Source organism: Exophiala xenobiotica, assembly GCF_000835505.1.
Source record: "Exophiala xenobiotica strain CBS 118157 unplaced genomic scaffold supercont1.2, whole genome shotgun sequence".
In the NCBI taxonomy this organism is placed as follows: domain Eukaryota; kingdom Fungi; phylum Ascomycota; class Eurotiomycetes; order Chaetothyriales; family Herpotrichiellaceae; genus Exophiala; species Exophiala xenobiotica.
In genome coordinates, this window is record NW_013562493.1 from 4,514,001 (window position 1) to 4,541,107 (window position 27,107).

General features: G+C 50.8%; 11 protein-coding genes across 12 annotated transcripts; 8 read left to right on the forward strand and 3 right to left on the reverse strand.

Moving 5' to 3' along the window:
• Window positions 1-288: 288 nt before the first annotated feature.
• PV05_03895 (uncharacterized protein) lies at window positions 289-2,748 on the forward strand. Its single transcript, XM_013464577.1, has one exon. It carries the CDS (start codon window positions 720-722, stop codon window positions 2,640-2,642), a length of 1,923 nt encoding a protein of 640 aa, XP_013320031.1. The 5' UTR covers window positions 289-719; the 3' UTR covers window positions 2,643-2,748.
• PV05_03896 (uncharacterized protein) lies at window positions 2,741-5,188 on the reverse strand. The gene is made up of 2 exons (XM_013464578.1): window positions 4,992-5,188; window positions 2,741-4,942 (listed from the first exon to the last, which is right to left on the reverse strand). The coding sequence occupies exons 1-2, from the start codon at window positions 5,167-5,169 to the stop codon at window positions 4,212-4,214; spliced, it is 909 nt and encodes a 302-aa protein (XP_013320032.1). The 5' UTR covers window positions 5,170-5,188; the 3' UTR covers window positions 2,741-4,211.
• Window positions 2,946-4,522, forward strand: PV05_03897 (uncharacterized protein). Its single transcript, XM_013464579.1, has 3 exons — window positions 2,946-3,509; window positions 3,560-3,641; window positions 3,690-4,522. The coding sequence occupies exons 1-3, from the start codon at window positions 3,115-3,117 to the stop codon at window positions 4,116-4,118; spliced, it is 906 nt and encodes a 301-aa protein (XP_013320033.1). The 5' UTR covers window positions 2,946-3,114; the 3' UTR covers window positions 4,119-4,522.
• A 193-nt stretch (window positions 5,189-5,381) lies between the features above and the next one.
• Window positions 5,382-7,348, forward strand: PV05_03898 (uncharacterized protein). The gene is made up of 2 exons (XM_013464580.1): window positions 5,382-5,583; window positions 5,640-7,348. The coding sequence occupies exons 1-2, from the start codon at window positions 5,447-5,449 to the stop codon at window positions 6,868-6,870; spliced, it is 1,368 nt and encodes a 455-aa protein (XP_013320034.1). The 5' UTR covers window positions 5,382-5,446; the 3' UTR covers window positions 6,871-7,348.
• A 101-nt stretch (window positions 7,349-7,449) lies between these two features.
• PV05_03899 (uncharacterized protein) lies at window positions 7,450-9,589 on the forward strand. Its single transcript, XM_013464581.1, has 3 exons — window positions 7,450-7,748; window positions 7,797-8,680; window positions 8,766-9,589. Exons 1-3 carry the CDS (start codon window positions 7,643-7,645, stop codon window positions 9,360-9,362), a joined length of 1,587 nt encoding a protein of 528 aa, XP_013320035.1. The 5' UTR covers window positions 7,450-7,642; the 3' UTR covers window positions 9,363-9,589.
• Window positions 9,590-9,859: 270 nt separating this feature from the next.
• Window positions 9,860-11,888, forward strand: PV05_03900 (uncharacterized protein). The gene is made up of 2 exons (XM_013464582.1): window positions 9,860-11,529; window positions 11,583-11,888. Exons 1-2 carry the CDS (start codon window positions 9,979-9,981, stop codon window positions 11,598-11,600), a joined length of 1,569 nt encoding a protein of 522 aa, XP_013320036.1. The 5' UTR covers window positions 9,860-9,978; the 3' UTR covers window positions 11,601-11,888.
• Window positions 11,889-12,198: 310 nt separating this feature from the next.
• Window positions 12,199-16,272, forward strand: PV05_03901. Of its 2 annotated transcripts, XM_013464583.1 has the most exons (4): window positions 12,199-12,402; window positions 12,485-14,703; window positions 14,769-15,128; window positions 15,244-16,272. In XM_013464583.1, exons 3-4 carry the CDS (start codon window positions 15,039-15,041, stop codon window positions 16,120-16,122), a joined length of 969 nt encoding a protein of 322 aa, XP_013320037.1. In that variant the 5' UTR covers window positions 12,199-12,402; window positions 12,485-14,703; window positions 14,769-15,038; the 3' UTR covers window positions 16,123-16,272. The 2 variants fall into 2 exon arrangements, with proteins under 2 accessions (XP_013320037.1, XP_013320038.1); XM_013464584.1 differs by having other exon boundaries at window positions 12,485-15,128.
• A 146-nt stretch (window positions 16,273-16,418) lies between these two features.
• Window positions 16,419-20,069, forward strand: PV05_03902 (uncharacterized protein). Its single transcript, XM_013464585.1, has one exon. It carries the CDS (start codon window positions 16,507-16,509, stop codon window positions 19,741-19,743), a length of 3,237 nt encoding a protein of 1,078 aa, XP_013320039.1. The 5' UTR covers window positions 16,419-16,506; the 3' UTR covers window positions 19,744-20,069.
• A 223-nt stretch (window positions 20,070-20,292) lies between these two features.
• PV05_03903 (uncharacterized protein) lies at window positions 20,293-23,556 on the reverse strand (the record flags this gene model as incomplete). Its single annotated transcript, XM_013464586.1, has 1 exon — window positions 20,293-23,556. The coding sequence occupies one exon, from the start codon at window positions 23,554-23,556 to the stop codon at window positions 20,293-20,295; it is 3,264 nt and encodes a 1,087-aa protein (XP_013320040.1).
• A 663-nt stretch (window positions 23,557-24,219) lies between these two features.
• PV05_03904 (uncharacterized protein) lies at window positions 24,220-24,838 on the reverse strand (the record flags this gene model as incomplete). Its single annotated transcript, XM_013464587.1, has 2 exons — window positions 24,220-24,256; window positions 24,306-24,838. 2 exons carry the CDS (start codon window positions 24,836-24,838, stop codon window positions 24,220-24,222), a joined length of 570 nt encoding a protein of 189 aa, XP_013320041.1.
• Window positions 24,839-25,094: 256 nt separating this feature from the next.
• On the forward strand, window positions 25,095-26,805 carry PV05_03905 (uncharacterized protein). The gene is made up of 3 exons (XM_013464588.1): window positions 25,095-25,843; window positions 25,893-25,933; window positions 25,993-26,805. The coding sequence occupies exons 1-3, from the start codon at window positions 25,200-25,202 to the stop codon at window positions 26,013-26,015; spliced, it is 708 nt and encodes a 235-aa protein (XP_013320042.1). The 5' UTR covers window positions 25,095-25,199; the 3' UTR covers window positions 26,016-26,805.
• The last annotated feature ends 302 nt before the right edge of the window (window positions 26,806-27,107 follow it).

Consider the following 27,107-nt stretch of genomic DNA (forward strand, 5'->3'; position numbering starts at 1 on the left):
ACCTAGGTAGAGCACTTGCTTCATGGATTAGACTATCTAATACCTCCGAACTTAATAACAGTATCACGAGAAGGCTAGGTACACAAGGGTGACAAGGCTACCTAGGTATGCTTATGGGGCATCTCAACAAGCTCACGACTTGAGGTCAACACCGGCCACGAGTACTTCTTGTCACTCCGGTCCACAAGCCACTGTTTTACTGCTTTGACTACCTAGGTAAAGATTAATGCCACCCTCCTCTACCGGGTAATTTTGTCAAGATGGAGGGGCAGTCGGACCGGGAAGAGGGGCAAAAGGGTGGGCATGCACCCAACAACAACACAGATACAGAGGACGGAAGTGCAGGTTTAATGCATCCATCGCTCGCTACTCGTTGTGCCATTGCCCATATGAGAATCACGGAAATCATGTGCGAATCATGCTGGGACAGGGATGCCAATGACGTCTACCAGGTACCTACTGGGTAACTACTACGAGTAAGAGTCCTCAGTCCTCCGTACATGTGGCTTGCTGTGGTCATCGTTTGGCCTTATCTTCTTTCATCGAGATCTTGACTCAGCACGACAGGGTGACACGGATGAGTACACACAACCAGTGCATCATCTGCTTAAATTCTTCTCTTCACACACAGGTAATTTAAAAATTCCAACCCTTCATCCTCATCTCCTCATACTCACTCGCTCCCTTCCACCACTCATCCATCCTTACTACACCTCGAGATGGTCAACGCAAAGCTACCTGTCGACCTTTCCAAGTTCAAGAAACTCTCCCTCGACCCTCGAAATCCCAAACTCGATCCCCAACAGAAAAAAGATCTCCAGCATAACATTGGAATCTTTCGAGATGCCATCGTCGCTTTCACAGCCACCGGTGCCGCACGCGGAGTGGCCGGTCACACAGGCGGACCCTTTGATACTGCTCCCGAAGTGTGCATCCTAACTGCCATGATGAATGGAAATCCGGATAGATTCGTCGATGCTCTCTTTGACGAAGCAGGTCACCGTGTCGCAACTCAATACCTTCTCGCTGCCATCAATGGAGACATCGATCCTGACCACCTGCTAGACTACCGCGCAGCTGGCTCTAAGCTTCCCGGACACCCTGAGTTGGGCTTGACCCCCGGTATCAAATTCAGCTCCGGGCGTCTTGGCCACATGTGGGCTATGGCGAATGGCATCGCTATGAAGAACAAGGATAAAACTGTCCTGCTGCTTGGCTCTGATGGTTCTCAGCAGGAGGGAAATGACGCAGAAGCTGCTCGTATTGCTGCGGCTAGGAATCTGAATGTCAAGGTGTTTGTCGACAACAACGATGTCACGATCGCCGGAAAGCCCTCGGAATATCTCAAGGGCTATGAAATCGGTCGCACCTTGGCAGGACACGGCTTGCATGTTGTTCGTGCAGACGGAGAGGATCTGGACTCGCTCTACCCCAAAATTTGCGAGGTTCTGAACCATGATGGCCCTGCTGCTCTCATTAGTGACCGCAAGATGGCTCCACACATTGAAGGCCTGGAGGGCCAGATCAAGGCGCACGATGTCATTCCTGTTGACATTGCCCGCAAGTACCTCACCAACAAAGGCTATACTCAGGAGCAGCTGGCATTCTACGACGAAATCAAACCGAGAAGCAACCCTTGGAAATATCGAGGATCTTCAAAGGACAAAGTGGCCAACCGTATGGTCTTCGGCGAGGCAGTCAATATGGTCCTTGACGGTCTCAGCAAAGACGAAGCTGCTCGTCGTGTCATGGTTATCGACTCGGATCTGGAGGGCTCCACGGGTCTGAAAGCCATCCATCAGAAACATCCAGAAGTTTTCGTCCCGTCTGGCGTCATGGAGCGAGGAAACTTCTCAGCCGCCGCCGGTTTTGGTTTTGGTAGTGACGGCTCAGTCCAGGGTGTCTTCTCAACCTTCTCAGCTTTCCTTGAGATGATCGTTTCCGAAGTCACCATGGCTCGTTTGAATGACTGCACTGTTCTCTCCCATTTTTCCCACAGTGGAGTGGATGAGATCGCCGACAACACTTGCCATTTCGGCCTGAACCACTTTTTCGCCGACAATGGCCTCATGGACGCCGAGAGCACGACCTTGTATTTCCCTGCTGATGGTGAGCAGATGAAGGCAGTCGTTCAAAAGGTGTTTTTCCAGAAAGGTCTGAGATTTATCTTCTCGACCCGCTCGAAACTGCCCTACATCTACAAGGAAGGTACCGAGGATCTCCTATACGGTGACGATTACGAGTTTGTTCCTGGAAAGGACGAATTCCTCCGTAAGGGATCTGCCGGATACGTTGTCACCTATGGAGACATGGTGTACCGCTCTTTGGACGCCGTTGAGCGGCTCCGAGAGGAAGGTCTAGATGTTGGTCTCGTCAACAAACCCACTCTCAACACTGTGGATGAAGAGTCGATCAAGATCTACGGTTCGACCGGCTTCGTGCTCGTGGTTGAATCCATTGCCCAGAAGACTGGTCTCGGCTCTCGTATGGGTACCCATTTGCTCGAGCGCAAGCTTACTCCGAACTATCTCAGTATGGGCGCAAGGAAAGAGGGCAGTGGTGGTTTGTATGAGCAGGTCAACGAGCAGGGTCTGGGTCCGGATGACATTGTGGCAGCCATTCGAAAGGTTGCTGGTAAATAAAGCCTGGTCTTCTTGACTCGAATGTCGTTATTACTCTAATATGATATAGAAATCAGCGACATCCGCGTATTTGTCATATAGTAATTGATTGAGTGATTCTCTAAGATGCAAGGATGCAGGAATACTGTAAACAGGCTATCTGCCTAACGTTGGCATAAGGGTACTGCGATGAAGGTCCAAAGTGCAGGGAAGGTGTACCCCGTAACACTTGAGGTCCCGCCGACATGAATTGCGGGGTAGTCGTCCAGGGTAAATCAGCGATCTCGTACGGAGTATGCCCCTAAGTCCCAGGCCTTTTCTGACCCCAAATACAGGTAAGGAATGGTCTTGGGGAGACTCGGTCGACCAAAGATACAGTTGGGGGAAGTGTTTCCTTTTGTCAATGGGCAGACCGCCGAGAATTATAAGTTAACCTCTCAGCAAGTCCTGTCTCTTCACCGCAAGAGGCTGTGCGCTTTCGACACCATCCACAATGCTATCACACAGAGGGGTCACCTTCGTAAAGAATATTAACAAAGTCTGCCGCCCTACGCAGCTGGCCAGGATATCAACCACGTCCGCGAGACGAAGCGAACTCCATGATGGAGACCTGAGAAGCGTGCGGCCCATGTTCGACTTGAAAGGCCGCAACTACATCATTACCGGCGGCGGCCGAGGAATCGGCTATGGAATTACTAGAGCGATTGCAGAGATGGGAGGCAATGTAGCTGTTCTTGATGTCCTGGACTCACCCGTGAAAGACTTTGGCACCTTGGAAGGCGACTTTGGAGTCAAGGCCAGGTACATCCACACCGATGTCACGAGTGAAGAGAGTTTGACCAAGGCATTCGAGCAAACTGTTTCTGAGTTTGGGAGTCTGGAGGGCTGGTAGGTTGTGCTCTATGAGGCATGAAAGCTCGATTAACTCCCAGAAACAGTGTGACAGCAGCCGGCATATGCGTTGACAAGCCCTTCGGAGAACAATCATGGGACGAGGTTCGTAGGGTTTTGGATATAAATGTAAGCAGCGAATTTCGTTCTTCTTGTTGTGCTGCTCATATTGTACAGGTTACTGGTACATTCTTCGCAGCTCAGATGGCTGCGAAGCAAATGGAGCAACAAGGTACAGGAGGCAGCCTCATCCTAATCGCCTCTGTCTGTGCCCACTGCGCCATTCCCGGGCATCGACTGTCAGCGTACTATGCCTCAAAAGGAGCGGTCAGGATGCTCAGCACAGCTCTGAGCGTCGAACTGGCGCCACAGGGCATTCGCTGCAATACAATATCTCCTGGATTCATCGAAACAGATATGAGTAGATCGTTGCGCGAACAACATCCGCACCTGGTGGAATTGATGCACTCCTCGCCGCCATTGCGGAGGATTGGCAACCGCAACGATCTGACCGGCACAGCCGTATATCTGCTGAGTGACGCCGCTTCATATACCACGGGTGCCGACATCACAGTGACTGGAGGGTTGCATGCCGGGAGAATATAAGAGTAGCAGTGATGATGTCTGGAGAACTTCCTGCATCACCGCTAGAACTCATGTGCGACACGTGGCGTTTTGGTCGAAGGTTTCTGAATGTGTTCATAGCGGCTTGACGCCTCGGTGGATGCTGGCTATACCTCCGGTCAGGTTTTCATACCCTTGGCCGGGAGTAACGAAACCGGCCGCTTGAATCATTGCCTTGAACTCCTCTTGTGTCGGAAATCGCTCAATGCTCTCAACCAGGTATTGATAGCTGTCTCGGTCTCCTGCAACTAGCTGTCCGATGAGCGGGATAGCTCCGAAGCTCCATCTCTTGTATACAGCGTTGAACAGAGAACTATTGACATGACTGAACTCGAGGCAAGCGAAGACACCGCCGGGTTTAAGGATTCGAAAGGCCTCGCGGACTGCGGCGTCTTTGTTTGTAAAATTCCGGATACCGAATGCCACAGTGTAGAGGTCCACAGAGTTGGACTCGATTGACGGCATGGATTCTGCATTGCCTTGCATGAAGGACAACCTTCCAGATTTCCCATACGGTGTTTGCAAAGCTCTTTTTTGGCCTTCAGCCAGCATGTCTGGGTTGATGTCCGCAATGGTGACCTTGGTATTGAGGTCAAGGTTAACGTTTGTTGCATGATCGAGCATGCGAAATGCAATGTCTCCTGTTCCGCCTGCCACATCGAGGATGTTCCAGCCTTTTTGATCTGTCCGACTGCCGGGATTGAGGCTTCTGACAAAATAGTCTTTCCATAACCGGTGGACTCCCAGAGACATGAGGTCGTTCATCGTGTCATACGATGATGCTACCGACGAGAAAACGGCTCCAACTGTAGCATGTTAGCTATGTACCCTGAGCATATCAAGTGCTGGCTATACCTCTTCCTTCCTTCTGGGCTTCTGCAATGGTTTCGAAGCCGAAGTGCGTGGTCCGCTCATTCTCCCCAGGTAGCTGCTGCGATCGCAAGGGTGTCGCACAGAATGGTCGTTGCAAGGGTCTGGGGCCGAGCCCACAGCTCCTCAGAGAGGCACCTCGCCGAGCGACAGGACGCAGCATCGTTGTGATGGCTATTCGGAAGAGTCTACTGTATGCCGCTAATCCCTCAATCATGCGCGAACTTTTGCTGCAAGATCGAGAAAGTCCAGAAAGGGTTTAGTCGTTGGAGTTGGCGTATCTCACGGCCCATCATCGCAAGGGTTGCCGTGGATAACCGAAGGGGCCCTGCCTCAGTTCTTGCTATCCCGTTTGCTTTCAAGTCTCTGTTTTCTTCTGGAAATGTTATTATAATCATTGTGCAAAAGAAAGCCTGGAGTCAAGAGTTGGGTTAGCAAGCATGAAAAGTCGATTAGTCGTCAGACCTTTGGTGGGCTCCTGTCGATACAAGACCGGAGTCCTGTCACGCAGACTCGGGTTGCGATGGGCAAGCGACACTTGGTCTTCTGGACCAGCGCAAAAACCTGGGTCAGACTCGTATGGACAAGGCATTCAAAATTCTCAACGATCATCATGCTGACTGAGATTCCCAGAGTAAATTTTCCTGGGGCTCTGAATAGCAAGTTTACGGCGACAATGAAGTTTCATAATCCCGCCGAGCAGACCGCGATACCAACATACAGGATCATGGATGCCGACGGCAACATTGTCGACAATACCAGAGATCCTCAGTCGGCGTCTGACGAGGAAATCATCGGTTGGTATAAGAACATGCTGACCGTCAGCATTATGGATTTGATTATGTTTGACGCTCAACGCCAGGGGCGGACCAGCTTTTACATGGTCTCAGCAGGTGAGGAAGGCATAGCTGTTGGGTCAGCTTCTGCCTTGGTTCCCGAGGATGTTTGCTTTCTACAATATCGGGAACAAGGCGTGCTGATACAGCGAGGCTTTACACTAAAAGAAATGATGAGCCAGCTGTTTGCGAACAAAGATGACCATGGCAAGGGACGAAACATGCCTGTGCACTACGGCAGTGGCAAACTCAATGTACACACCATTTCCAGTCCTCTCGCGACACAGATACCACAAGCATCTGGAGCAGCATATGCCTTGAAGATGCAACGTCTGATAAATCCGAATGTCCCGCCGAGAATTGTGGCTTGCTATTTTGGCGAAGGCGCAGCAAGTGAGGGAGACTTTCATGCAGCATTGAATATTGCTGCTACAAAATCATGCCCCATTGTATTTGTATGCCGCAATAATGGATTTGCCATCTCGACGGCAAGCATTGAGCAATACAAGGGCGATGGCATAGCCAGCCGTGGGATGGGATATGGTATCGACACTATCAGAGTCGACGGGAACGATATCTTTGCTGTTCGGGAAGTCATGCTGGAAGCTAGAACACGAGCGCTGGAAGGGGATTGCAAGCCAATTCTTGTCGAAGCGATGAGTTATCGAGTCAGCCATCACAGCACCAGCGACGACAGCTTTGCCTACCGAGCGAAAAGAGAAGTGGAGGAATGGAAACGAAGGGATAACCCAATTACTCGGCTCCGCAAGTGGATGGAAAAGAAGGGTCTCTGGGATGAAGACAAAGAGAAAGAAGCCAGAGCATCAATCCGCAAAGAGGTCTTGCGTGAGTTCTCGGCAGCAGAGAAAATCAAAAAGCCAGCCTTGCGAGAGATGTTCACCGATGTTTATGAGGAGATTACGCCGGAGGCTCGTAGCCAGATGGAGCAGCTGAAAGCGCTCATCGAGAAGTATCCGAAGGAGTATGATGTGTCGGTCCATGAAGGGGGTCTGAAGAGCTTGGAATGATTGAATCCAGTCTACAATTCACGGCACTTACAGATCGGCATTAGGACCAAAAGACCATCGGATTGAATCTCTGAAGAACGTCATGCCTGGTGTAAACAGGCTCCAACGACATGAAACCTGCATTTTGTGAGGACATGTTTGGCAATGTTCCAGAATCCTGGGGGTCAACTCTCCATGGGATGACCTGTCAAACGGCAAGGGACAAACCGGCAATAAATTCCCCGATTGGATGGGCGACAGTATCAGCCACCGTGCCAAGCCGGGAGTGGCGGCTGGATTCGGAGCTTGTAGGTTAGCGCCATTCTAGCTGCAACCAGCCACCGCAAACGAATCATCAGGGTCCTCCGAGCCTCTCGAGTCGTCGAATTCGAGATGAAAAGATATCACCTCTTCCAGCCTCTCTTGATTCCATCCAATGCAAAGCCCGTAACGCCATTGTCACTGTGAATAGCAAACCTGTACCAAGGGCATGTCTCACTAATGCAGATTCGTCTCCTCTTGGCAGGCTTCGCTGTCATGCGATGGTCAGGCGCTGACGTTTGCGTTGTTTACCAGCCTCCTTCACACTAGTATACTAACATCTACTAACTGCGTGCATTCGTACTTTTTTCGCCCACGATCCAAAGGTTCCTTACAGTTCAGTGTTTACTACGCAGCTACTTCTGTTAGCAATTGTGTGCTTACAAGCTAAGAAAGAGGATCGCTGTGCTCACTCAGCCTTCATCTTTTCGTCTTGCATTGTTCCGGCGTTGGATATTGTTTTTTGTACAATATGTATTCCTCCCTCCTGGACTCCGTGCTCACATCATTGACCCTCTACTCCTTGCTTCTACCCGCTGTTGCCCAAACATATTCATCATGTAACCCACTAACACAGAGTAAGTACGACTCATGCCGTCAGTGCAATAACGACTGACAAAGTGCAGGTGGAGTGTGTCCAGCAGATCCTGCTCTGGGAAAGAGTGTTGATATTGACTTCACATCTGGATCTTCCAGCGAATTCTCAGAATCTGGCGGTCCAACTTACGACTCCAATGGCGCGGCATTCACCATTGCAAAATCTGGTGACTCACCTTCCATCTCATCAAAATGGTACATCATGTTCGGTCATGTCGACTTCGTCGTCAAAACAGCTCCAGGAACAGGAATTGTCAGTGCAGCTATTCTCCAGTCAGATTGTCTGGACGAGATAGACTGGGAGTGGTTGGGAGGCGATGACACGCAGGCCCAGAGCAACTATTTCGGAAAAGGTCAAACCACCACAGGCTACAATCGAGGTGCCTTTCACAGTGCACCAGGCAACCACGACAGCTTCCACACCTACAGCATCGACTGGACTGCCGATCAGATTGTCTGGTCAATTGATGGAACCACTGTACGAGCCATGACTCAAGCTCAAGCTGAGGCCAACCAGTACCCTCAGACACCAATGTATATCAAAGTCGGTGTCTGGGCTGGCGGAGATCCATCCAACGCTGAGGGCACAATCGAATGGGCTGGAGGCCTCACAGACTATTCCGCCGGTCCCTTCACCATGTACCTCAAGTCCATCCACGTCACAGATTACTCGACAGGCTCCAAGTATTCATACAGTGGTACTAGTGGAACCTGGCAATCGATTGTCTCGACCGGCGGTCAGATCAACAGCGAAGGCAACGGCACTCCAGTCTCAAGTTCGGCACCTGCAGTTACTTCTCAAGTCACGACGGGAAGTGCTCCACTTGCCTTTGGGAACGGCGACGATTCTAGCACTGTGACTCGGACGGGCTGGCCGTGGTCAGGAACCGCAACGACCACAGCTGTCACTGTGGTAAGCGCCTCGATCTCTGGGCTGACGAGTCAGTTCTTCCTTTTACTCCAGCTCAGTCTCCGTACTCTTTGCTAATGTTTCACAGATCCCTACCCCTTCTTCGTCCTCATTACAAGTCTCACCATCGGGTTCGGCATCGGTTTCTTCGCCTGAAGTGTCTGTGTCAGTGAGTCCTGGTGCGACCTCAATCCCTGCAGCCAGCTCAGGCGTCGAAACCGGCAGCAGCGCGGCGTCGTCTGGTCCCGACTCGGGAACAACCCAACCGATCAGCCTACGACCGACTTCCAACACCGCGAGTGAGAACCAGCCAACTTCCACAGCGGTCACTACTGGCGCACCGGAGAGCTCAACCACAACGGAATCTGAGCAGGCTGGCACGACAACAACTGGCACTGGAGGATCATCTGGAACCGCATCAGGAGGCTCGCCTTCCGCATCCGCATCAGCTTCCGCTGGCTCTGGCTCATCGACCTCGACAGGCACCAGAGCGACAAGCAGGACGACCGAGACATTGCAGAGTACAACGATGGCCACCTCTACACGCACCACCGGCTTGCAATCATCGACATCGGCTTCACCAACAGGCACACCACCAGCACCAAACGGTGTAGCTCACGGTCTTGCTTTCACACACTGGATGATGCTTCTCAGCGTTGGAGCAACATATGTCTTTCTCTTGTGAAATGAATGGCAAGTTTTGGCCACATTTGTCAGCATAGGCTTTATTAATGGACGTGGCGTTGGAAGGATTCTAGAAGGCCAAGAGATCTCGGAGTAACGAGGACACGAGGCTGCGATAAGACATGGAGGATTTTAACGACTGTGATACCCTGTTAGAACGAGAGGCTCTCACACGAGTCTTTGAGGTGAAATACTATTAATTGGTGGTTGATCAGACTGCCTTTCAACCGTATCCATTCCACCATTGTGAACAACTCTCATGTGAGGGGCAGTAGAGTGACGGTCAAATCTCTCGGTAGGCTTGAGAAGTATTTCGAGATGATTAAAGGACCGCCACTTGTGCCTGAACACGCGAAAGGCAAGCTTTGTCCCTGCGCATGGAACCTCCCACGACTGGTGGAGATGCTTTACGAAATTGATGTCCGCCCGCACGTCATATTTTTTTCTTACTCGCATTATTTGAATCTTTTCCGTTTCGTCCGACTGTCAACCGGCCAAAAACGCCACAAGCGGCCTCCTAATGCAACCATCCCACCTTCAAGACTCCCACTTGCGTCTCTCGATCAATTCATTTTGCAGACTCATCTCTCCTCTACTACCCCTCTACGCACCTCAACATGGCTGCCAACGCGCCTACGCCCACCGAAATCTCTCAGACTCATCCTTACACATGCAATTCCTGCGCAGTCGCCTTCCGCAACAGTGACGCCCAACGGACTCACATGCGAAGTGACTGGCACAGATACAACCTGAAGAGAAGATTAGCAGAACTGCCTGCGGTATCGTCAGAAGACTACAATGAGAAAGTCCTAGCTGCTCAGGCAAGCAACAATGAGGCAGCCGCTCAAGCAGCCTTCGCAAAATCGTGCGCCACCTGCCAGAAGACATACTACAGTGAAAATGCATACCAAAACCACCTTGCAAGCAAAGCACACAGATTACGAGTTCTCGCCGATCGTGGCAAGGCATCAAGAGGAGACAAGAGCACTGCAACAGATACGGCAGTTTCCAGGGTGGATTCTGCTGGAGATTCAGAATCTCGGGATCCGGAGGCCGAAGCAGAATTTGAAAAGGTGGTAGCAGGCATGAAGGACACAACTTTACAAGACGTCCCTGCGATCACACGAAGGCCGTTTGCACCGCCTCCAGATGCAGAGCCACGGGAGGATCATCCAATGTCGCCAGAGAAGCCTGCCGTCTCCTCGATCCCGCTGTCCCGCTGCTTGTTCTGCAATTATGACTCGCCAAACCTCAAGCTCAGTGTTATGCATATGACCAAGATCCACAGTCTGTTTATTCCCGAGCAGTATTATCTGGTGGATCCAGAGGGGCTCGTGAGATACATGCAGGCCAAAATCTACCAGAATTTTGAATGTTTATACTGCCATCGCCTTAGGGGGAACGCCGAGGGTGTTCAGACACATATGAGAGATAAGGGCCACTGCAAGATTGCTTTTGAGACCGAGGAGGAAATGATTGAGGTCGGGCAATTCTACGATTTCTCAAGCACCTACTCGGATGACGGAGCAGGCGATTCCGACATGGAGCTGGACGCTTCGAAATCGGGTCAGAACGGTGGAGTCAAGTTGGCAAATGGAGAGCAAAACGGCGAGGACGAAGGATGGGAGACAGATTCTTCATTCTCATCACTTGACACCGAAGATCTCGCTTCCGTACCAATCGACGACCGATCCTCATCCTACCAGCGGCTCCCTCTGCACAGGCACCACTCGAACGCCGAACCCAGACCACATAAGCATCTTGATGGATTTCATTCTCATGCACACAACCACAACAATGCAGTCTTCTACGACGAGTATGAGATGCATCTTCCCAGCGGCCGTATTGCGGGCCACAGAAATTTGAGGAAATACTATAGACAGAATCTGCATTCTTACCCTACGGCGGCGGAGAGAATGGAACGAGCACAAAGATTGATTGAAGAAGGCAGCTCCGACGCAGATATGGAAGATGTTGGTGATCTTCCGATTACACCGCCTCGGAACAGTCTTATGAGACGAGGCGAACAAGGCATGATTGGTGCGACGAATCAACAACGACGTGATGTGCGCTCGCAGGAGATTCGTTCAAGACAGAAAGAGCAGCGTACCCAGAACAGGTATCAGGCCAAGCTGGAGAAGCAGGCCAACTCCCAGAAACACTTCAGGGTACGTTGTCGAACTCTGAGCGCGGTTGACAATTATTTGCTAACAAACTATAGGACCCTCTACTGCAATGATCGTTTGGTTCCCGGTTTGGTCGTTCTTTGCGAGTTGTATGCAGCTCTTCTGCCTTTTCGCATAGCGGTCATACGCATGGGTTACGGCTAGAGAAAATCATTGGCGTGACTGGAATGACCTTGCATGAGGCGAAAATATGTCCACAGAACGTGGGACAGTCTCTAATGGTGTCAGTCCGTATTCATCAATCAACATCGACAATCGTCGCGATTCAGGCAAGGCTAGTCCTTGTCTAGAGCGGCTTATTGTTAGAGTACGTATTCATATCAACGATGGTACTCACGGCGTATTGAGTTTCTTGGTGTCCGTTCGAGAGTCCTTCCCATGCCCGATTCGGTCCTTCTGAAGGCCGCTGTCTCTTCCAAGCCGACCAGTAATGAACCCGCCCTGGGTCACATCAAAAGGATGTTTCGCCCTTAAGAAATAGATCTCGTTAAGGTTGTAAATATGTGCAAGGCTCGTACGATTGGGGGGCGTGGAGGGCGCACCAGGATTTGTACGGTGGAACATATGGCATCAAGCGCAATCTTGGCTCGGTCTCCAACTTCGATTGCGAGCTCCAATTGTCGCAGCCATTTTCCTTCATCTCTCGTGCAGCATCCATCAACTCGTTCTGTCACTGTCCTCGACACACTCAATCGTGGATTTTTAAGAGCACCCAATCTCGCTCCACGGCTGCGGTCTGCAGCGGCCACTCTATTTCCTCGAAGCGAGGCAACGTTGGTTCAAATAGATTCATCATCGAGTCCTACAGCTTCAACTCTATTCACTGCCCGTAACCTCCAATAATGGCGAAGAAAGGTATGATCCGCTTCTGCAACTTGCCAGTCTCCCTGGCGATAGCTCGATACAGCCGACGAACCCTCGCTGACTCCTATGACAGTCAAATCTCGTACCGTCGCTGTGCGGCTCATCAGCATGGCAATGACCGGCTTCTATCGAACAATGATCCGACCTCGCGCGTCCCGACCTTTGAGCATGATGAAATATGATCCAGTGGTAAAACGGCAGGTGTTATTCTTGGAGCAGAAACGTGGTAAATAAGACACGTAAGGATCTATTCGAAATCAGGAGAGTTGTCCGTCGACAGGAGCTGTGGCAGCGCACATGAAGAGCTCCAGGATCGGGCACCGGACGCTTGAGCTGGCGCTGGCGGTTTGCGGTTGGCTGCTACCGCCCAGCGAGGCCGAAGATGCTCTCCCGCTTCTAATGGGTATCGGCTTTGTTCCGCCACCAGCGAGCAGAAGAGGTTCTCTGGACTGATGGCAACGCCATATACCTAGAGGGACACAGTTTGGATACAACACGTCGGCAGAACCTGCGGATCGCACGTATCGCCGCATGTGTGCGGTCCTGGACTGCATACAAAGCAAATAAGGGACGACCGATCATTATCAATCAAGACCAAAGGGACCGCATGATACGGCGTCGACTCGTGTTGTTCCCAAACAACCTTCACAAAGCCAGGTCCAGCAAGTCTTTTCACCAGTGCTATAACTAGCCTCGGACCGGGAAGAGAGCAGAGGCAATATGCAATTGTGGCACAGCTTTCTTACGGAAGATCGGCGGAAATACCAGCGTTGGACAGCCAGACTGCTTGCGGTCGGTACCCGACACTTTCGGCAGTATCTTGCTTATCTTACGATAATGACAATTTTAGACCATCAAACATCGCGCTCGAACAGATTTTCCAGGCGCCTCCAGTCCAAAAATCACAGACTGTTGTTGCCTTTTCTCATGTCGACCAGGCTGAATGTTATGTTACTTAGCTTTTAAGGGACAGATTTTGCTGCCTCACACTACTTTTCTTTGACTTATTATTTGTTGGCTCACCGATATCGTGGCCAGCCACGTCTTCTTATAATTCGGATTGTTTTGTACGACGGTATATGCATTAGCGGATTCTTAAGCGAGACTGACAACCAATCCTCGGATCAGCACGTGGAGAGCATTTGGAACTTTGGTACTCCTCCAAGAAAGAGTGTGGTACGTGACGTGTATGATGCACAAGATCAGGAGCTGTCTATACATATCGCCGCAGAGCCCAAGATGGAAAAATCATGACAGTTGAAGAGACCACCCTTTCAACACTCTTGGAATTGATAGTCGACCATGGAACACCTGCCTGTCGTGGAGCATCGTCCCCGAATCCGAGTCAAATTCAGACGCCACCACCTTTATGAATATGACCAGAGAGGATTTTCTCGGCTTCCCAAGCCGCGTCGGGGTCGATGAGAGGAAGTTGCTCGATTCAGGCGATCATGATTTGGATGAAGACAGTTTTGCTGCCTTTTTGCAAGCTTGGCTGTATTGGGGACTTCTCAGTGAGTTTATGATAACACCAGGACAAATCGAGTTCAATCATTTCATGGAACCTGACGGCACAATCACCACCAAACAACTACTGTCGTGTTTGTTGGGATGGAAAAATAGATTGAGCTAACGGCGGAGCCTGCAGTCGAGCGGCATCTACATCATAAGATTGAATATTGCAGTGAATCTCGCTAAGTCGGTTATGCGAGAGTGCTCACGTTTTTCACCCTTTTCAAGCTGGGCCTATTCGGACCGTTGGCCATTGAGGCCCGAAGAAAGTATTGTATTAGGGGTGCTGGGCGAGACGTTGCAATGGACTCTTACCGAAGCTCAAAAGGGCTTAGGAATGTCGATACCTGGCTGGCTCATTGACGATGAGCGAGGCTGGGCAATAGCCACACTGGAATATGGCGACACAGATGGTCTCTTTCCCTGTCCTAACGGCTACTTCTTTTCCAATGGGGTGATGAAGCAAAGCATCTGCGGACTATACTACGCGGCTTCATTAAATCGCTTTTACCCCAGCGGATCATCGGAATCTCACCAAGACTGCACTCATGAAGTATGTTACGAGAATACGATCCACGAGACAACCTACGAGACACGCCATGTGCTGATTGCACTGGCTCGTGTGCATTTCTTGAGCCAGACCAAGAAAGGGTGACGCAGATCGTCATGGAAGGCAGAATTCCTCTACTCAGATACGTGGAGGATACACATGGCACGCCATCACTAGTCGTCACACCACAGTCCCACGGTATACCGTTTGTCGTCATCAGTCATGTTTGGGTGAGACCTTCCTCCTCTCGACCGGCAGAACCCTGAACAACTCGCGTCTGACAATCAACCTTTAGGCTGATGGCCTGGGGAATCCTCGGGGCAATGCAATGGTAGCTTGCCAGATGAAAAGACTACACGATCTGGTAGAGAAATTCTCCAAATTTCAAAATCAGACCGTGGGGGTTTGGATCGACTCGATTTGCGTTCCTATTGGAGACCGAGAGGCCCGTCGGAAGGCTATTAGCATGATGTTTCGCATCTAGACCGAAGCCTACGCGACGATAGTACTTTCTGCAGACCTAACGGACCACGAGGCTGGCACCACGTCCTATCTCGAACCTGCAATGCGAATTACTACTTCGAGTTGGAAGCGTCGTTTATGGACTTTTCAAGAAGGAGTGATGAGTCGAGATCTCTACTTCTTGTTTGCAGATGTGAGTGTTGCTTTTCCAGACAGCGCATACCAAGAGTTAGATGTTGCAAACTTGCAAGCTGGATCGTACAATGCCGTTTTAAAATGGGTATTCGTCAGACTGATTCTCAGAGTAGGGGCTGAAAAACATCGAAGATCTCGAGGTGCTTTATTCGGCGGCAGCGGCTGAATCTGTGATTGCCGCTCCTGCAAGATCATTCTACACCAATCTTCTTCGTCCACGTGGCTTCCGCCGCAGAGCCGACGCAGAGTTTGTGAGCTCGGTGTATCGAGCGGTTCAATGGAGGACAACATCCCGCTTGAGTGATGAGACTTTGGCTTTGGGCCTCATTCTCAACGTCAACGACGCGAGGCTTGCAGACTTTCATGGCGATGAGAGGATGGAGTTGCTTTTGCGGAATCTTCCCGAGATACCAGCAGGTCTCATTTTTATGCCTGGGCAGCGACTGAAAAACAGCCCTTTCCGTTGGGCTCCCCGAACCTGGATGATAGGTGACAACCCTCGGTATCCAGATCCATTTGTCAATCCCATATCAACGTACCTACCGACCGGCTACTCAATGACCCTGGCGCAAAGCGTTCTCACAGATCGAGGATTGCTAGTTCGCTATCCCGGGTACCGACTTCGTGGAGCTCGTAGTATACGGTTCGATTTCGACTTTCCTACTGACCTTACTCTTCGGCGATGGTATCAAGTCAGACGCCTGTTTCCCGGCATTGTAACGGACTTGACGTTGGAGAAGAAACAGAGCATAAAGTTGGGAATCATATGTTGTCGGCCGAATGCTGGGGTTCTCCCCGAAATAGCAGTTTTGGTGTTTATCGAAGGCGAGAGCAATGGCACCCTGCACAGTCGGTGGCTGGATCTAGTCCGAATTAATCTTCTGGATCAAGATGATGATATTTTGCGAGCGCAAAAAAGGTTCATGGCGGAGAATGCGCAATGTGTTCCTGGTGAGACATTGAGTCCTGAGCAGCTCTGGACGGTTGATTGATGCCGCATATTGGGAGGTTATTTCTCTCATCTATGCGGACGAGAGAAGACCGACAAGGAGGGATCGAAAAACGGCACCGACATTAGCGTGAGATATATGCTACCATAGACATCGTGGACAATATAGAAACAAAGGCATCAGGCTGGGTACGGAAGGCTACACAATGCTACACAACGCTCGACGAGGCTGAACGAGGCTGAACGAGGCTGAACAAGTTAGCCTAGTGAGCCATTGACGTCAGTAGTCATAAAGTTCTTGATGGCCGCCTGGCGCGCGTGTAGAGGGCAAGCACTGCGCACTCGGCCAAGTACACCTCGACTCTACAGAGAGATCCTACAATGCATATATGTATTATGATATCATGATCCTCATCTCCCTCCGGCCATGTCGTCCTCCCGAGTGATGCCTGCGGGCACCTTGACAACCACCCACGACTTCGAGGCATTAGATCCGGACTCGTACACTGCCCACCGACTGAAGCATGCCTCTCCCGATCATTTACACCTTACCTCCCGCCGGTTCTTCATTGGCCCCATACCCGAAGGCTGGCTCAATAGTAACAGGAAGTCATGGTACAGGCAAAGATTTGAGCTGAGTACCTATTCATCAAGAACAGCAAGCTTTAACGCAGCTGCCGACACTGGGCCTTACCATCGAACTTTGACTGGACTAGGTGGTCCCTCGACAGCAGCAAGGATATCATTTAGCTTTCCACAACCAGAAGATGTCTACGATGAGGATTCAAGTGTAGGCGACGAAGCGCAGGAAGAGACTCCGGAAGAGGAAGAAGTTATTGAGACAACAAACATCGAGCCTATTGCAACAAGTGAAATACCACGTATAACAGGAGTTGAAGAGCAAAATGTGGGCGGTATCGCGTCTCCGAAAGCCATACCGGTCCCTGCAGATAAGGGATTAGATGGAACGAGAAACAAACCAAGCGTGAGTGCGCAAGGGAGCGCCATGTCACCAGATCCTGCATCCTTCTCAACTGCAAGGGAGCATGCCTTGGCGCCACCCGGAGCAGACTCGCCTCTGTTGGAAGGCCGTCGGTCTGGACAAGACACCGATCAGAGCGACACGGATGGTCATGATTTTAATAGGACTTCTTCCAACGTGGAGACGAGTTCTAGGACGGCTTTGTTACCTCCGCAAGCTGGACCGTCAGCCACCAAGACTCTTCGAGAACGTGAACCCTCTCCTATACGGGACGACAGTTCGTATCAATTAAAGCGTTCTGCTACGGGCGTCAGATTCAAGGTTGCAGAAGGAGTACAGCAACGCAGACGGCGGATAGAGAGCAAAGCAGAACGAGCTATAGACCGTGTGGCCGATCACAGGTTACGACGCAACGCCCTGAAAGAGGGAACTATTGTCAAGATGGAGAGGATGCTGGTTAGGTGTGACCTGGTCATGCAGTCTCTTCCAGAAGATTTTGACGAGAATGAAAGTCAGAAGGTAGAGATGAGGTTGCTTGAGAAGTGGCGTGAGTACATGGTTGTTGCCAGGAAAAGCAAAAAGCAAGACGTCGATGACTTTCGGCTACAAATATACAAGACCAGAGTCATCCCGGAGATTGACACCGAGTCGACCAAGAAGAAACCACAACATGAGATCAGGCTTGACCCCAAAACCACAAGGGTCAATATGTACTCATCTCTGGACAAGACAGTGGTTATTTGGCATCCCTACAAGAAAGGGACCCGGGTGTTTGTGATGAGGCCGAGTTCAACTGCACATTCAGTGGAATGGTATACCTTCCTTCGTGATGCTCTAGGATGGCAAAGACCGGACATGTTGCATGTCAATGTTCCAGATCTTGATGTGGTCCTGAAACTAGACAGGCCTTTTGAAGGACTTGAGGCTGCAGGTCTTGGCGCTACCGACGAGCAGACTGCCTTCGCCCAAACCGTTGAGGCCGAGAAGGCAGTCGCCGGCACGATCATCTCGCAATGCATTGACATGCTGGAAGGCGACCCAGAGTGGTCTAGTGTACTCAAGGTCTGGAGCGAAACAGCAAAGATGGGCCTTGCCTGGAAGAGATATGATAGACTGGAATGGGTGTATGGTACTAATGAGCAGAAGATGTATGGGTCGATGGCCATGCAACGATCTCATGACCTCGAATTGCGGCCGAAACAGCACTATCCAACGTGCGCTCACGGCAGAAAGGGCAAGCTGCATGAGGAACCTGCACCTATTGAAGGCTTTCTTGTTCGTCTCACCTCTCAAAAAGGAGTCCAGCAGAGGTTTGGCAAGGCATTTTTCAAACGACTATATTTTTCCACCCATGACCAGTTTCTGATGTTCAATCGACCCGCAAAAGCAACTCCTCCACATCCGCCTCGACTGGCCACGATTGGTGGTAGAGACATCCCCTCGTCACACGAGATTATCGAGAAGACACCGTTGATGTTTGATGTGGAACCTTACAAACTGAAGGATGGTGAAGTCTCCTGGTTGACTTCCGGGAACAGACTGGCCATCCAGGATCACGACCGTGACGCTCTCGAAGAATCACGACGCATTGTGGCCAATCTTTTGCAGTCTGATGGTTTCATCAATTTGTGCTATGTGCGGAAAGTACGGACCATCAAATGGGGCGCTTCTCCAGCTGATGATACCCTCGAGGCTGGTTCCGACTCGGACGTTGATTTTCATCAGGACGTCTCCGACACACGGATGGAGGACGGTACGACCAAACAGATTGATGATGACCGCGTCTTTGAGATTCTCCTTGACAATGGTCTGGTGATTCGCTTGCAAGCATATTCCAAGCAGACTCGAGATGAGTGGATCAGTCGACTGAAAAAGCTGGTTAAGTACTGGAAGTTACGTACAGCTGCGGAGATGGATACGTACAAAGCGATCCGACGAGCCAATCTTCAGGAGCTCAATGTGGACGAGGAACTGGAAGCTATTATCGGACAGTTTGCGAAGAAGTGGGAAGTAAGTCGAAGTCAGGCCAGTCCAGAGCTTTACAACATGTGCGGAATCAGTGTATGTCGGAGCATTATCATGGCTGGCCCACTCTACTTGAAAACACGGCGTCGCTCAACCTTTCATCGCAGCCAGGTCATTTTAACCGGTGGAAAGCTTCTGATATACCAGGCCACATTGAGGAAAAGGACAGGCGAGCAGATCCGCCATATCCACCAAGAAAAGCAACAGGCCGTTGACTTGAGGGATTGTTATGTGTACAGCGGCTTGATCGTCGAAGATGATCTGCTGTATCAGAACAAGACCTTCGACGCGAATCATCCGGGCATGGCTAGTCTGCCGCGTGTGTACCTCGAAGATGGCTGGACCAGTGCGGATGTCGACGTCATGACTTGTTTTGTCGTGTGGATGAACCGACGGAAGGGATGGTTCCGCACTGCATCTGTTGAAGATAAGTCCGCGGATGGCAACGCCGAAGATGGCAAGACGAGAGGCAAGACCAGAGCCAAACTGCGCAGAGTCGGACAGCTTGGTGTACCGGGTCGTGGAATGGTATTCAAGTGTCGTTCTCGAGCCGAACGGGATCGCTGGGTTCTAAGTGTGGCCAGCGAGATTGAAAGGGTCGTTGAGCACGAGGTTGAAGAACTTGGTGACGAGGGTGAATTCAGATTCGACAATTGAGGGCTTGATCTGCAGTGATTCAAGCATTCGAATGACTTGGGCGAGAGTCTGCGGGCGTTTCGTCGGCGTATAATTAAGCAAAGCATTATGAGCGGGCATTTCTAGGCAGTGGCATGCTTGTTAGTATTAGGCATATTTTGGACTGGAGGGAGCGAAGATCGTCTGGCCAGGGGTAAGACGGTAAATGGTACGCAGTCGCCCCAACAGTGGCGAACGATTGATTCTTCCAGCATGGCTGAACGGGCGCAAGGGAAGAAAACTGGGAAGGGTATTGTTATGAAGCACATACGTGACTAGCTAGTAATATAATTGGTATTGATCGTTAATGAGTTGGTCACTTGATGATCTACGTACTTTCCGTGCTTCACTGGGCTGAAGAAGTGACTTGATTGTTGCATTGTGATTCAATCTTGGTGCTTTTTATACTTTTGATTCATAAGGACGCCATCGCCCAGGACCCCTTTTTTGCTGGAACCTTCATCGTCAAGTCATGTCACCCATCATAAGCTCTGCACCGCCACCAACCGATCAGGACTGCGTGTGTCTACATTAGACCATCTTAGCTGCATCATCAATGATCTTCTTCGCCTCATCCCGGCCCAGTCTGCCTTCCAGCCAAGCCATAGCCTTCTCGACGACCATCTCCCAAACATCTTCCTCATTGGGGACTCTGGTCTTCAACCATGATACTGCCAGGGCCGTGGCTTTCGCGGCATCGGCATCGGAATCAGAGTGTGCGTGTGGGTGCGCCTCCATCTGATTGTTGACCTGTTGGACAGTCACACCGATAATGTTGAGCAGTGCAACCGAAATGAGCCATGGTCCGCCAAATTGTTGCAGGTCAATGATACGGTGCATCTTGTCGGTGTCGGAGAGTGTGGACAGGTCTTGCTGGATCTGGACTTCCATCAGATCTGAGGTGGTATTGCCGTCGTCGAGCTCGTCCTCTTCGTCAGGGAGCGCCAATGCGTTTGCGGGATTCAATGCCTTCGCAGGAGAAGAGGCGAGTTGTTTGCGCGGTGCCATGCCGCCGGTAGATTTGCGCGCGGCCACTCCGGGGCCGCGCTTACGGTGACGTGCCGGATCTGTCGGAGCTGCAAAGGCGCTGGGAGCGGGTGGTGGGAGCACTCGCATGCGTCCATCGACCTGAAATGGGCCGGCGGCTTGCATCATCAACGTGTAGTCATTTACTGGCTGCTGGTTGAGCGCCATGAGTCCGGATTGATACTGAGAGAGTTGGGTAGATGGAGCTTGCGCGTGCCCCGGCGCATAGCAGTAATGGGCTTGCGTCTGCGGTACCTGCATTGGCATTTGTGCTTGGGCTTGCATCTGCTGCATCTGCATTGGCATCTGTGTTTGCAAAGGTTGTTGTTGGGCAGCAGGGTACACGGGGTTTTGGCTGGTGGGTGCACGTTTGACACTGCGTTCGGGATCTGTGCCAGAGGAGTCAGCATCTTGGGAAGCAGCTCTGCATGCACCGAAACCAGAATGACTGAGCCCGAACAAGCTATCTGTTGGGGCTTGCATAGGCTGTTGGGAGGTACATCCAAAGCGGGCGCCGGCCGACTGAGTCGGAGTTGGTGTAGATGTTGCTCCAAAGAGGCTTCCCCCAGTCGAGTTTCCTGGAATGGCAGTGCCGGCGAAAAGTGAAAAGGCGTGATTCGGGTACGACGATGACGAGGGAGCGGCACTAGGAAATCCATAAGCAGGACGAGACTTACTGGACGCATCTGCGGCACGTTTCCCTGGTCTGTCAACGACTTCGGCAGTGGATGGAGAAGCGTTGTTCTCGTCTTGGGCATTCTTCTCGACAGCCACGAATGAGCACCATTTCCCACCGACCTGGAATTTCACACCCAATCTGACGGCTTCGCGTTCGACCATGAGATCCCATTTGCCTCGATGAGCGGATTTCAGGAGTTTACCTTGGTCGTTGCGTACTTCGGTGATCCAGCCTCGACCTTCTTCGAGCTCAAGAATTGCTTTCTTCGCGGCGAGTTGGTGGATGGTTTCGCCAACTCCGGCATCTCGGATGGGTATCTCGAGCTCCAACGGTCCAAGCTCACTCGTACCGCGTAGTGTGACGGCCTTTGGTGTCTTCTGAGGAGAGTCAGGGCCAAGAATGAGATAAGCAGTTGTGCGGTTGAACGGAAAGAGAGCTGGAATTTTGTATGGAGTCTGCAACACTTTGGGGACAGGTACATCGGGAACATGATCGTAACGTCCTGCTGGTGGGTTGGTCGGTTCTTCTGGTGCAGTGGTGTCAAACAGTGAAATAGGCTTCTGTATCATTGGCCTCTTCAATTCAGCAACGACTGTCTTAGTGGAGCTGGGCGTGACCTCGACCATTTCGAAGTCATCATCTGCAGAGATGGATTCCTCTTCATATGTGACTGCGAGAGTGTAGTCGGTGATGTGGGGAGACAAGGCTCCTTTCAGCATGCGGACGACGCGTTTGTCGATTCTCTCGTTGTCTCCTACAAATTGTGCGAAGCCATTGCCAGCACGAGCAATGCCTTCAACAAGTGCAGAGGATGCGCCATGGCCAATACCCAAGGAGAAAAAGCGGGCATTGGTGGCTTCGTTCACAAAGGTGAAAAGCTCTTCCTGATTCCAAATCTGTCCATCGGTCAGAATCATAACCTCAAGAGGAAGATCTTGATATCTGTTCTTGACGGTCTGCCTGACAGGTGCCAGCAACTCAGTGCCGCCCATGTCAGCGGCAAAACTCTCGAGGTGTTTGAGAGCTTCACTCAAGCTTGATTGATCATATGTCTTGCTCTTCTTGAAAAGGAAAGAGTGGCTCGAACCAAATGAGCAGATGTTGAATTTGACCCCGACCGGCAACGACTTCAAAAATATCTTCAAAGCATCGACAACAAGTGGAGTATTACTCCCCATACTGCCACTTCTGTCCACAACGAAGACAATCTCTGGGGAGATGTTTGGAAGGTTGAATTTGGGCACGAGTGTTGCCATGATTGCGCGCTGATGAGGAATAGTGGAGTGTGTTTCGAGAAAGGCTCGTGGGGTGTCTGTGCCTTTAGCAAGTACAACAATGATGAAGTCTTTGTCAAGCTCAGTCGTGCCGAGTGTCAATGTCGCCGATGCATTGTTGGTACAGAAGGAATCTTCTTCCATAGTACTGGTTCGGCCCATGGTGACAGCGATCGGATGACTCGGTGATTGAAGGCCTCGCACGATTGCACCTTCTTCGAGGGTGACGTCCACTGAGATGGAAATACCGCCTTTGGTGTATGTGCTGGCAAGAGCGTCTGCCGATTCAGCCGAGACAGAGCCGTAGCGAGGTGCAATGATGGTTGGGATGGTGAAACGTGAACCATCTGTTTCGGCATCGTGTTTGAGCTCACCAAGGTACACAATTTCAACATGAATCTTTCCCTTTGGTGGGACATTGCCAATGGATGTAGTGAAGACATCGGAAGCCTCTGGAAGTTGTTGAAGGAGGCCAGCAGTCTCACCACGAGCGATGGCGCCTTGGTAATCCACCTTGGCTTGTTGCTTTTCCTTGACCACGCCAACAATGGTTTTGGCACCAATAGTGCAAGTGAAGCCAACCACACTTATTCCATCGTAGAGCGGGAATGTGTATTGAATCTCGTCAAGGGTTTTGTCTTCAGGGTTGACAAAGGTCTGTGTGAGAGTTGTTCGAGAGGTGACGGCGAGGATGTTTGTGGATGATGACAACTCAACTTGTGGAAGATATCTTCTTTCAATCGGATTCATCCAGTTGCTGTTGTTCTGCACGGGATACCAACATCCGCACATGGTTTGTCCGCTGTAGCACGACATGGCGAGTGCTGTAGAAGAATGAGAATGGAGGATGACAGATTGAGGAAAAGACAGGATGAGAAAAAGAGGGCACCGGAGGATTGGAGTTTAAGTAGTCGTGAAAGGATGTAGGCAACCGCAAGGCAGCACTGGTCATCCCAAATAGGCGAACAGTGAAGCATCACTCAGCCAATCACATTGCGAGGGAAGTGACTGGAGTGCCAACGATCCTTCACAGGACTCCCTCTTTCACAGCTTTTAGTACGTAGTACTGTGATCGAACACGCTGGGCTGGAGTAGTGAATGTGCACCGAGGCTTGACTCAGTCACTGCCTCCACTGTCATCGTACCATGGACGACAATCTATCTCGAGGTCAATCCGGTGGTCCCCGCGGCAGCAGACCTAATGGGCACAAGGCGCCATTTTCGTGGAACCGTGACCCGAACCTGCTTTTTCGCCATCTGAACTTTTCGTCTCGACCACGGTTGTACATTCTGGCCATCGTGACTGAAGGTCTGTCTCTGAAATTGGTGAGAGACAGGTAATAGTTGATGCGTGCCAAGACAATCCGGCCCCAACCTGTATGTCGCAGCCTGGCCATTGAGACGGAACAGCAATCATCTCGTCCGGCTTCTAGAAGCACAAGATGACGTACATTGCAATTCAAGGTTTTCCACGTCGGGCTATTGTAAATGTAGCTCCATGTACATAGTGTCAATCCTGGAGAAAGTGTCAATAGCGTCAGGTTGTCCTCGAGGCGGACGCTCACATTCTGCCTTTCTTGTATCCAACACCTTTGAGTCTTCCGACTTCCTCAAACCCCCAACGTCTGTACCAATCTCTTAACGCGAGTCCTTGTCCAGGAGCATCCTCATCCACAGCCATGACGGCGAAGACTTTCTTAACATCACACTCGACTGGGTTGTCTTCGTGGCCGGCCTCCTTGGTAACATGTTTGGTCTTACGAAGGGCGCTGAGAAGCTCTTTCAGCATTTGACTGCCGATGCCCTTGTCCCGATGCTCGGGGTGACAAAATAAACTGACTTCCACGGAATGTCCATAACCCAGCATGAATCCTCGAAAGGCGGACGCATACGAGTAGCCCACCACACGGTTTTCCTCGTCGACCGCCACCAAATATGGCAAATTGCGGTTAGTGGACTCTTTGAAGCGAGATGCAATATAATTAGCTGGAGGCTTCTGGACAAGAAAAGACACTACGGTGTTCAGTACATAGTGCTCGAATATTGCATGGATTTGTGGCAGGTCGGTTTCGATAGCTGGTCGAACAGTCACAGACATTGTCACTAGTGATCACTTCGGAACGCAACTCACAGTCAAGTTCACCGTCATGGTAGATATTTTGAGAGGCGTTGACGTTCGTGTCGGATATTCTGACCTTGACTCATCCTGCAACGATTCTGCTGATAAGAAGTAGATATCGGCCAAATATTTCCCCGCTGATCTTGTCACGTGTATTCAGGCTTGGCATAATTTCCCCGCGTTTCGCTCGGTGGATTTTATTTTGACTGTGACGCAGTTGGAGTCGCGAATGGAGTTGAAATGTCACTGCCTCTAAGAGTTCCTCGAGTGAGGTCCTGTTGATGAGGTTTCTTCTTGCTACTCCTTCTCTCTTCTTATCATACGAGTCTTCTCTATCTGTATGCTCTCACGTCTACGAGCTGGTGCAATGAGTTCCGGACTCATCGCCGCAAAGGACATTCCTTCCATCTCCCACCTCTACCGCAACATGTCTCTCCGACCATCCTCAGACGAAGACCTTCCAAACCCAAATCAACAGCACAATGACAGAATTTGCGTCATTCAGGAAGATATCACAAAGCTAGAAGTTCACGCAATAGTCAATGCTGCAAACCGACGCCTTCTCGGTGGAGGAGGTGTTGATGGTGCTATCCACCGCGGAGCTGGGCCACAACTTGTGAAAGAATGTGCTACCCTCGGTGGATGTGAGACTGGCTCTGCAAAGATAACCGACGCTTACAGACTACCTTGCAAAAAGGTCATCCACGCCGTTGGTCCGGTCTACGACAGCTTAGAAGAATCAGAACCTTTGCTCCGTTCTTGCTATCGAACAGCCTTCCGACTAGCAATTGAGCATGACTGCAAAACAATTGCATTTCCTAACATTTCGTGTGGAGTCTATGGCTATCCAAGCACGCATGCAGCCCGTGCGGCCATCCGAGAGACCCTTGCATTCTTGAAGAGACCGGAAGGCCAGAAATTGGAGAAAATCGTCTTCTGTAACTTCTTGGACAAGGATATGGACGCTTATGCTGAATGCCTACCGTATGTTGGTCTTGAAGCCTTTCCAAATGGAATCTGACACCGTGACCAGGACCGTGTTCCCACCTACCGAGGATGACCTGTCCCATACAGGTGAGTATGATGGCAAAGAGAATCTTCCCCCAAAGGTTATTGTGCCAACCACCCAACAGATAATTCCCAAGGAAACCTATGAACACCCTGAGAGAATCTCGCTCATCGAAGACACCGGAAGAAATAAGAGCTCCGCTATCGAGTCTCTTTTCCCCGAGAAAGACATCGAGTTCTTTGAAAAGACGACGCTAGCTGCTGAAAAGGACGAGTTTCTGGCGAGACATGCTTGTTCGGACGCCGACAGTACTGGATCAGACAGCGACTCCTCCACGGGCTCTAAACGATCTCGGAATGGGGAAGATCAGCTTGGATCGCACTCAAAAAAGAGACGGCTCACAAATGGCGAACTCAACAGCGGCGAGCGCTCTGAAGATGAAGATGCTGTGGAATACATCGATTCAGACCCAGAGGATGTCGCTAAAACCCTGGACAAGACCACTATATCCATACCCTCGTCCGTTCCTCTGGAAGACAGCAGCTGCTACCACAGCCGCTTCGAAAAGGATGATGGCACTTCTTCTCATGGGTTGTGGCCACATTGTGCAATGATCTGTGAATGCGGCAAAAACTACATTCAAGCGCGTGGGACCGACTTACCGTCAATCGGCCGCGGTGACTTCAGAGGGTTTTATTGAGCAAGGAAACCGATAGGGCAACGAATACTTGCTTTTAATAGGTGTCAAGACATCTACAGCCCTGCTGTAAGTTGACTTTTGCCCAGTTGCTGGCTGATGTGTTTCTTCGATCAACCAGTATCTTGTGCTAGCGTGGATTGAGCTTTGAGTGGTTATCAGATACCATATTGGTTTTAGAATGGCGTTATTACCTGATTCTAATCACTACCTACGGATATTGAGCCTGATCATCTTGACTACCTGGGTAGTGAATCAATCACGTTCTTGCAGAAAGTTGTTGCTTTAGCTTCGCTTACCTCAGGCAGCAATCCATTCGAACCGTCTACAAAAATGTTGCCACTCCTCGGACGGACCTTGACAAGATCGTCTGAATACTATTTCTTTTGCTGCATGTCGACATCTTCCGGTCAAGGAGTTATGACAGGAGGAGAATTCCTCGTTTTGATTTGACAGTATTCGTCGATTACCTTAAGTCCGCACTCGTAATCAATCACCCCGACGGACTTTAGCCCTGTATACGTCGGCTGAGATAACCCGCA

Bases quoted from the DNA above. Each gene is read 5' to 3' on its own strand.
- PV05_03895 (XM_013464577.1), top strand. From the start codon at position 720: ATGGTCAACGCAAAGCTACCTGTCGACCTTTCCAAGTTCAAGAAACTC.
- PV05_03897 (XM_013464579.1), top strand. From the start codon at position 3,115: ATGCTATCACACAGAGGGGTCACCTTCGTAAAGAATATTAACAAAGTC. The intron at 3,510-3,559 runs GTAGGTTGTGCT...TCCCAGAAACAG, and splicing joins TTTGGGAGTCTGGAGGGCTG to TGTGACAGCAGCCGGCATAT. The intron at 3,642-3,689 runs GTAAGCAGCGAA...CATATTGTACAG, and splicing joins GTAGGGTTTTGGATATAAAT to GTTACTGGTACATTCTTCGC.
- PV05_03896 (XM_013464578.1), bottom strand. From the start codon at position 5,169: ATGCTGCGTCCTGTCGCTCGGCGAGGTGCCTCTCTGAGGAGCTGTGGG. The intron at 4,943-4,991 runs GTATAGCCAGCA...AACATGCTACAG, and splicing joins AGCCCAGAAGGAAGGAAGAG to TTGGAGCCGTTTTCTCGTCG.
- PV05_03898 (XM_013464580.1), top strand. From the start codon at position 5,447: ATGAAAAGTCGATTAGTCGTCAGACCTTTGGTGGGCTCCTGTCGATAC. The intron at 5,584-5,639 runs GTATGGACAAGG...TGAGATTCCCAG, and splicing joins CAAAAACCTGGGTCAGACTC to AGTAAATTTTCCTGGGGCTC.
- PV05_03899 (XM_013464581.1), top strand. From the start codon at position 7,643: ATGTATTCCTCCCTCCTGGACTCCGTGCTCACATCATTGACCCTCTAC. The intron at 7,749-7,796 runs GTAAGTACGACT...GACAAAGTGCAG, and splicing joins ATGTAACCCACTAACACAGA to GTGGAGTGTGTCCAGCAGAT. The intron at 8,681-8,765 runs GTAAGCGCCTCG...AATGTTTCACAG, and splicing joins CGACCACAGCTGTCACTGTG to ATCCCTACCCCTTCTTCGTC.
- PV05_03900 (XM_013464582.1), top strand. From the start codon at position 9,979: ATGGCTGCCAACGCGCCTACGCCCACCGAAATCTCTCAGACTCATCCT.
- PV05_03901 (XM_013464584.1), top strand. From the start codon at position 15,039: ATGCGAATTACTACTTCGAGTTGGAAGCGTCGTTTATGGACTTTTCAA. The intron at 15,129-15,243 runs GTGAGTGTTGCT...TTCTCAGAGTAG, and splicing joins TCTACTTCTTGTTTGCAGAT to GGGCTGAAAAACATCGAAGA.
- PV05_03902 (XM_013464585.1), top strand. From the start codon at position 16,507: ATGTCGTCCTCCCGAGTGATGCCTGCGGGCACCTTGACAACCACCCAC.
- PV05_03905 (XM_013464588.1), top strand. From the start codon at position 25,200: ATGCTCTCACGTCTACGAGCTGGTGCAATGAGTTCCGGACTCATCGCC. The intron at 25,844-25,892 runs GTATGTTGGTCT...CACCGTGACCAG, and splicing joins GCTTATGCTGAATGCCTACC to GACCGTGTTCCCACCTACCG. The intron at 25,934-25,992 runs GTGAGTATGATG...ACCACCCAACAG, and splicing joins GGATGACCTGTCCCATACAG to ATAATTCCCAAGGAAACCTA.